Source organism: Embiotoca jacksoni, unplaced genomic scaffold, assembly GCF_022577435.1.
Source record: "Embiotoca jacksoni isolate LCO1_2020_lvr unplaced genomic scaffold, fEmbJac1.0.p SCAF_40, whole genome shotgun sequence".
Taxonomy (NCBI): domain Eukaryota; kingdom Metazoa; phylum Chordata; class Actinopteri; family Embiotocidae; genus Embiotoca; species Embiotoca jacksoni.
Window position 1 is genome coordinate 2,200,001 of NW_027185393.1, and position 9,493 is coordinate 2,209,493.

The following is a 9,493-nucleotide window of genomic DNA, read 5'->3' on the forward strand; positions in this document are numbered from 1 at the left end:
CAACATCTAACAACTCTAACAAGTCTAACAACTCTAACAACATCTAACAACATCTAACAACTCTAACAACTCTAACAACATCTAACAACTCTAACAAGTCTAACAACTCTAACAACATCTAACAACATCTAACAACTCTAACAAGTCTAACAACTCTAACAACTCTAACAACATCTAACAACATCTAACAACATGTAACAACTCTAACAACTCTAACAACATCTAACAACATCTAACAACTCTAACAACTCTAACAACATCTAACAACATCTAACAACTCTAACAACTCTAACAACATCTAACAACATCTAACAACTCTAACAAGTCTAACAAGTCTAACAACTCTAACAACTCTAACAACATCTAACAACTCTAACAACTCTAACAACATCTAACAACTCTAACAACTCTAACAACATCTAACAACATCTAACAACTCTAACAACTCTAACAACATCTAATAACTCTAACAAGTCTAACAACTCTAACAACTCTAACAACATCTAACAACATCTAACAACTCTAACAACTCTAACAACATCTAACAACTCTAACAACTCTAACAACATCTAACAACTCTAACAAGTCTAACAACTCTAACAACATCTAACAACATCTAACAACTCTAACAAGTCTAACAACTCTAACAACTCTAACAACATCTAACAACTCTAACAACTCTAACAACATCTAACAACATCTAACAACTCTAACAACTCTAACAACATCTAATAACTCTAACAAGTCTAACAACTCTAACAACTCTAACAACATCTAACAACATCTAACAACTCTAACAACTCTAACAACATCTAACAACTCTAACAACTCTAACAACATCTAACAACTCTAACAAGTCTAACAACTCTAACAACATCTAACAACATCTAACAACTCTAACAACATCTAACAACTCTAACAAGTCTAACAACTCTAACAACATCTAACAACATCTAACAACTCTAACAAGTCTAACAACTCTAACAACTCTAACAACATCTAACAACATCTAACAACATGTAACAACTCTAACAACACTAACAACATCTAACAACATCTAACAACATCTAACAACTCTAACAACTCTAACAACATCTAACAACATCTAACAACTCTAACAACTCAAACAACATCTAACAACATCTAACAACTCTAACAAGTCTAACAACTCTAACAACTCTAACAACATCTAACAACATCTAACAACATCTAACAACATGTAACAACTCTAACAACTCTAACAACTCTAACAAGTCTAACAAGTCTAACAACTCTAACAACTCTAACAACATCTAACAACATCTAACAACTCTAACAAGTCTAACAACTCTAACAACTCTAACAACATCTAACAACATCTAACAACATCTAACAACTCTAACAACATCTAACAACATCTAACAACTCTAACAACTCTAACAGCTCTAACAACATCTAACAACTCTAACAACATCTAACAACATCTAACAACTCTAACAACATCTAACAACATCTAACAACTCTAACAAGTCTAACAAGTCTAACAACTCTAACAACTCTAACAACATCTAACAACTCTAACAACTCTAACAACATCTAACAACATCAAACAACATGTAACAACTCTAACAACTCTAACAACTCTAACAACTCTAACAACATCTAACAACATCTAACAACATCTAACAACTCTAACAACATCTAACAACATCTAACAACTCTAACAACTCTAACAACTCTAACAACATCTAACAACTCTAACAACATCTAACAACATCTAACAACTCTAACAACTCTAACAACTCTAACAACATCTAACAACATCTATCAACATCTAACAACATCTAACAACATGTAACAACTCTAACAACATCTAACAACATCTAACAACATCTAACAACATCTAACAACTCTAACAACATCTAACAACTCTAACAACATCTAACAACATGTAACAACTCTAACAACTCTAACAACATGTAACAACTCTAACAACATCTAACAACTCTAACAACTCTAACAACATCTAACAACATCTAACAACTCTAACAACTCTAACAACTCTAACAACATCTAACAACTCTAACAACTCTAACAACATCTAACAACTCTAACAACTCTAACAACATCTAACAACATCTAACAACATCTAACAACATCTAGCAACTCTAACAACATCTAACAACATCTAACAACTCTAACAACTCTAACAACTCTAACAACATCTAACAACTCTAACAACATCTAACAACATCTAACAACATCTATCAACATCTAACAACATCTAACAACATGTAACAACTCTAACAACTCTAACAACATCTAACAACATGTAACAACTCTAACAACTCTAACAACATGTAACAACTCTAACAACATCTAACAACATGTAACAACTCTAACAACATCTAACAACATCTAACAACATCTATCAACATCTAACAACATCTAACAACATGTAACAACTCTGACAACTCTAACAACATCTAACAACTCTAACAACATCTAACAACATCTAACAACATCTATCAACATCTAACAACATCTAACAACATGTAACAACTCTAACAACTCTAACAACATCTAACAACATCTAACAACTCTAACAACATCTAACAACATCTAACAACATCTAACAACATCTAACAACATCTAACAACATGTAACAACTCTAACAACATCTAACAACTCTAACAACTCTAACAACATCTAACAACATCTAACAACTCTAACAACTCTAACAACATCTAACAACTCTAACAACTCTAACAACATCTAACAACTCTAACAAGTCTAACAACTCTAACAACATCTAACAACATCTAACAACTCTAACAACTCTAACAAGTCTAACAACTCTAACAACATCTAACAACATCTAACAACTCTAACAAGTCTAACAACTCTAACAACTCTAACAACATCTAACAACATCTAACAACATGTAACAACTCTAACAACTCTAACAACATCTAACAACATCTAACAACTCTAACAACTCTAACAACATCTAACAACATCTAACAACTCTAACAACTCTAACAACATCTAACAACATCTAACAACTCTAACAAGTCTAACAAGTCTAACAACTCTAACAACTCTAACAACATCTAACAACTCTAACAACTCTAACAACATCTAACAACTCTAACAACTCTAACAACATCTAACAACATCTAACAACTCTAACAACTCTAACAACATCTAATAACTCTAACAAGTCTAACAACTCTAACAACTCTAACAACATCTAACAACATCTAACAACTCTAACAACTCTAACAACATCTAACAACTCTAACAACTCTAACAACATCTAACAACTCTAACAAGTCTAACAACTCTAACAACATCTAACAACATCTAACAACTCTAACAAGTCTAACAACTCTAACAACTCTAACAACATCTAACAACTCTAACAACTCTAACAACATCTAACAACTCTAACAACTCTAACAACATCTAACAACATCTAACAACTCTAACAACTCTAACAACATCTAATAACTCTAACAAGTCTAACAACTCTAACAACTCTAACAACATCTAACAACATCTAACAACTCTAACAACTCTAACAACATCTAACAACTCTAACAACTCTAACAACATCTAACAACTCTAACAAGTCTAACAACTCTAACAACATCTAACAACATCTAACAACTCTAACAACATCTAACAACTCTAACAAGTCTAACAACTCTAACAACATCTAACAACATCTAACAACTCTAACAAGTCTAACAACTCTAACAACTCTAACAACATCTAACAACATCTAACAACATGTAACAACTCTAACAACTCTAACAACATCTAACAACATCTAACAACATCTAACAACTCTAACAACTCTAACAACATCTAACAACATCTAACAACTCTAACAACTCAAACAACATCTAACAACATCTAACAACTCTAACAAGTCTAACAACTCTAACAACTCTAACAACTCTAACAACATCTAACAACATCTAACAACATCTAACAACATGTAACAACTCTAACAACTCTAACAACTCTAACAAGTCTAACAAGTCTAACAACTCTAACAACTCTAACAACATCTAACAACATCTAACAACTCTAACAAGTCTAACAACTCTAACAACTCTAACAACATCTAACAACATCTAACAACATCTAACAACTCTAACAACATCTAACAACATCTAACAACTCTAACAACTCTAACAGCTCTAACAACATCTAACAACTCTAACAACATCTAACAACATCTAACAACTCTAACAACATCTAACAACATCTAACAACTCTAACAAGTCTAACAAGTCTAACAACTCTAACAACTCTAACAACATCTAACAACTCTAACAACTCTAACAACATCTAACAACATCTAACAACATCTAACAACTCTAACAACATCTAACAACATCTAACAACTCTAACAACTCTAACAACTCTAACAACATCTAACAACTCTAACAACATCTAACAACATCTAACAACTCTAACAACTCTAACAACTCTAACAACATCTAACAACATCTATCAACATCTAACAACATCTAACAACATGTAACAACTCTAACAACATCTAACAACATCTAACAACATCTAACAACATCTAACAACTCTAACAACATCTAACAACTCTAACAACATCTAACAACATGTAACAACTCTAACAACTCTAACAACATGTAACAACTCTAACAACATCTAACAACTCTAACAACTCTAACAACATCTAACAACATCTAACAACTCTAACAACTCTAACAACTCTAACAACATCTAACAACTCTAACAACTCTAACAACATCTAACAACTCTAACAACTCTAACAACATCTAACAACATCTAACAACATCTAACAACATCTAGCAACTCTAACAACATCTAACAACATCTAACAACTCTAACAACTCTAACAACTCTAACAACATCTAACAACTCTAACAACATCTAACAACATCTAACAACATCTATCAACATCTAACAACATCTAACAACATGTAACAACTCTAACAACTCTAACAACATCTAACAACATGTAACAACTCTAACAACTCTAACAACATGTAACAACTCTAACAACATCTAACAACATGTAACAACTCTAACAACATCTAACAACATCTAACAACATCTATCAACATCTAACAACATCTAACAACATGTAACAACTCTGACAACTCTAACAACATCTAACAACTCTAACAACATCTAACAACATCTAACAACATCTATCAACATCTAACAACATCTAACAACATGTAACAACTCTAACAACTCTAACAACATCTAACAACTCTAACAACATCTAACAACATCTAACAACATCTAACAACATCTAACAACATCTAACAACATGTAACAACTCTAACAACATCTAACAACATCTAACAACTCTAACAACTCTAACAACTCTAACAACATCTAACAACATCTAACAACATCTAACAACATCTAACAACTCTAACAACTCTAACAACATCTAACAACATCTAACAACATGTAACAACTCTAACAACTACACCGTCATAAAGATGTCCACGCAGCGCCGGACTGTGACACTGTAACCTCTCTCTACTGGACCTGAAGACACCTTCACGTCCTCTTCTCAGGTGCATCACAGTGAGAAGTGTGTTGTGGTGAGTGAAAGGTGTTCATGGAGGAAGAAGAGTGGATGAGAGTCCAACTCTGGAAGAGACAGAGTCCATAGGTGTGTCTGGTTCAGAGACTTTGGTGTCTCAGCTTCAGATTAAAGCTTCATCTCGTGCTGGTTTGAATGGATTCTGATAAAGAGACATAAAAAGTGTCTTCCTGCAGACAAAAACTTTATTTAAAAAAAAAAAAGAAAAAAGAATTATGATCCCGCGAGACCAGAGCTGAGGCGTGTGGCTCCGCGAGACTGCTGAGCAAAGCGCCTTTTTAATTTTGGCTCCGGTGACTTGCCGTCGTGTCAGTCTCCGCCTCCGCTCATAAATAGCGGCTGCGCACCCTCCGCGGTTCTTCTCCACCGTCAACCGGAGTCCCTGCTGTCTGCCGCCGAACCGGAGAGTCACCGTCAAGGTATTGTGAGCATATTCTCCCCCCGGTGCCGGTGTTTCTGAGCTCCATCTGACTTCCTCCTGTCGGCGGTTCGGCTGAGTTTGAACTCGGTTCGGTCCAGTCGAACTTCGGCTTTAAGTAGAACTCCGTTTTCATGAATGCGGTTCCGGGAGGTGTTTTTTCGGTGCGGCGTGTCCCGGAACAGAAGACACCATGTGGCAGTGTGTGGAGGCCCGGGCCGCTCCGGCGGGGGACGGGGTGTCTCACCGGCTGCCTGTCTCACCGGCTGCCTGTCTCACGCTGTCTGTCTCACCGTCTGCCTGTCTCACGCTGTCTGTCTCACCGGCTGTCCAGTCCAGCCGGCAGCCATGACGTCACGTCCAGAGGGCGCAGACCGTGCGCGTGCAGCAGCCAGCCAATCAGGAAGTCATGATCTGTCACGCAAGACATGGCGGTTTCTTACAGGCCGCTCCACCCGCCGTGTTCTTCCGGTAACGGAGACGGTGCACACGAGGAGTTAATAGAGCTGCCAATCAAACCTCTTTAAATAGACGTCAGATTTAGCCGCTGGTCTCAGAGCTGCATGAAGTGGTGCTCCATGACCTCCATGACCTCCATGACCTCCATGATCTCCATGACCTCCATGATCTCCATGACCTCCATGACCTCCATGATCTCCATGATCTCCATGACCTCCATCTGTCTTTGGAAATGTGTTGCATAGATGTTGTTTTTGAGATTAGAGTGTTTATTCCACTAAAGAGGAGGCCTCTGAGGAGGAGGAGGAGGAGGAGGAGGCCTCTGAGGAGGAGGAGGCCTCTGAGGAGGAGGAGGAGGAGGAGGCCTCTGGAGCTTGATGGTTCAGACCTGCAGGACGAAGCGTTTGTTTGGGCTTTAGGACGTCAGGCTGAAGGTCGTGGAGTTATTGGACTGCCGGCAGGACGTGCTGTTGTTTCCCGGCGTGGGATTAGATCCAGTAACTGGTCACAGGAGACGCTGGCATGGACATGGAGATTTATACTTGAGCTTTGAGTCCACGCCAAGAGATCAAGACTTGGAAATGAACCTAAACGTTGGTGTGACTCGTTCGATCGACGTTCTGCACCGTTCACCATCAACAGCTGATCGGACCGCTGAACAATTGTTTTAAAATATTTGTTTTACTTTGATAATGTCAACTGGCTGCAAAAATAAAAAAAAAAAAAAATTCAGTGAAACTTGGTTCTATTAAATTTATAAAGAATGAATTGGAGAGTTTCTGAAGAAGTGGATGAAGCTGAGCCTCGGTCGGTCCTGAGTTGTGACTGGAAGTAGAAAGTGGGAGGATAAAGGTGATTACTTTGTGGGCGGGGCTTCCAGCCCAGGTCCTGCTGAGGTGGTCAGTGCAGCCGCTTCGCTCCGAGCCCGGCGCTGTTCAGAGCGATGGGGTCGGGGCCCTCGGCGGCCGGGCCCTCGGCGGCCGGGCCCTCGGCGGCGGGGTGAGTGACTCCTCCGGGCGTCGGTCCTCCTGCGGCGCCCTCTCTCGCTGTGACATCATCCCCTTTCTCCCCCCTGCTCTGTTTCAGAGTCATGGCCGAGCTGAAGGAGCGCACCTTCATCGCCATCAAGCCTGATGGCGTGCAGAGAGGCATCGTCGGTGAGGTCATCAAAAGGTTCGAGACCAAGGGCTTCAAGCTCGTCGCCCTGAAGATGCTCCACGTGAGTGAACGTCCCGTCTTCATCCCTCTGCACACACCGGTGATCTGATTAGCATGCTCGTCTATTCCTGACCGTCGCTGCAGATTAGCAGAGCTGAAGGCTTGTGATCCTCGAACATCTGATGTGAGCCGGCGTTAACTTCCCCTCAGCTCTGCTTTGGATTTATAAACATGCATTATGGACGGATTTATTTAGAAAGACGTGTGTGAATCTCTTGATGTTAGAAATGTGTTCAGGTCACTGAGGGAGGAGGATGAAGTGTAAATGCTCACATCACATCTGCAGACATGTCAAGCTTCAGTCTGACGTTTTAAAGTATTTTTCTGGCCGCGTCAGGTGGTTCGATCACAGTGACCTGATCACGTGACCGTCGTAGAGCTTTCATAAGCTGATGGAGAGCTGCTGATGCTGCAGTTACAAAACGCCTTCTTATTCAACACGTCGGCTACGAACACCTTTAAAACTCCCGAGTTTAAAACCAGACGATCTGCTGGTCCACCGATAGAATCAGAACCGTTCTGGAGGTGTGTGTGATGTGTTCAGGGAACATCTGTTGATTGGAGCTACTGAAAATGAGCTGGGTTCCCCTCTGCTCCTCTACAGGGCATGAAAACCATAGATTTTTACTTCAATATCATTTTCTTTATTGATCTATTTTATAATATTGGGGCATTGTTCCAGTTGAATGACACCAGGACTGTCTGCAGCACAGTGTCCGCCATCTCTTCAGTGATTATTACGTTGAACTTAGTGAATGTCCAGGATGTGCTGAGCTGATGTGGAACAGGTGCAGCTTCTTGTCTTTTACCTCCACAGGTCGCTGTGTGAAGATGGCAGCTCAGTTGGTTTGTGTCATGTGTTTGTGCTGCAGGCCTCCGAGGACCTCCTGATGCAGCACTACATCGACCTGAAGGAGAGACCTTTCTTTCCCACCCTCATCAACTACATGAGCTCTGGTCCAGTGGTTGCCATGGTAAGAGATGGTGGTTGTCATGGCGTCTAAAACCTTCTCCGCTGTGTGAACAGAGCAGCTAACACCGTGTTGTGTTCCAGGTGTGGGAAGGTAAAGGTGCAGTGAAGACGGGCCGGGTGATGCTGGGTGAGACCAACCCGGCCGACTCCAAACCCGGAACCATCAGAGGAGACTTCTGCATCGACGTCAGCAAGTGAGTCTGTTTGGCTGCTGCCATGGCAACGTTCATGTCCCTAAATCAGGCCTCCGGGATTTTGCGATTGAAAACTTGAGATTTTTGCAGTATGTTTTCTCAAATTTTGATGTAATTTGAGGTTGTTGGTTTTTTTGTGTAAAACTGCAGCAATTAGAAAAAAAAAATGCATTTTACCTGTTAAATCTACCTGATAAAGAAGGATGAGATAACAATCCTGCTGCACATCACTAATATTTTAGTTGTAGTATTCTTGAATTTGCATTCATTATTGTGATTTTCTGGAGGTTAAAAGAGCAAATATGACAGTTGGAGATTTGTGTGGAGCACGTTGTGACGTTCGCCCGTCTCTCAGGAACATCATCCACGGCAGCGACTCGGTGGAGAGTGCCAACAAGGAGATCTCTCTGTGGTTCAAAGACGAGGAGCTGGTCAGCTACACCAGCTGTGCCTTCAGCTGGCTCTACTGAGCTGCAGCGGTGGACGCCACCGGAACGTTTGCCTCACACTTCCGGTTTTCACCTGTAGCCTGGAGGGGAGGAGAACCGACGTTCTTCATGTCTCACGATCCTCGGACCCCCTCCCACCCCCCCGCTCATCGTCATACTGTACTCGGA

General features: G+C 39.9%; 1 protein-coding gene across 1 annotated transcript; it reads left to right on the forward strand.

Moving 5' to 3' along the window:
* The first annotated feature begins 5,923 nt into the window (after window positions 1-5,923).
* On the forward strand, window positions 5,924-9,493 carry LOC138209779 (nucleoside diphosphate kinase B-like). The gene is made up of 5 exons (XM_069168570.1): window positions 5,924-6,033; window positions 7,578-7,710; window positions 8,582-8,683; window positions 8,764-8,876; window positions 9,232-9,493. Exons 2-5 carry the CDS (start codon window positions 7,582-7,584, stop codon window positions 9,344-9,346), a joined length of 459 nt encoding a protein of 152 aa, XP_069024671.1. The 5' UTR covers window positions 5,924-6,033; window positions 7,578-7,581; the 3' UTR covers window positions 9,347-9,493.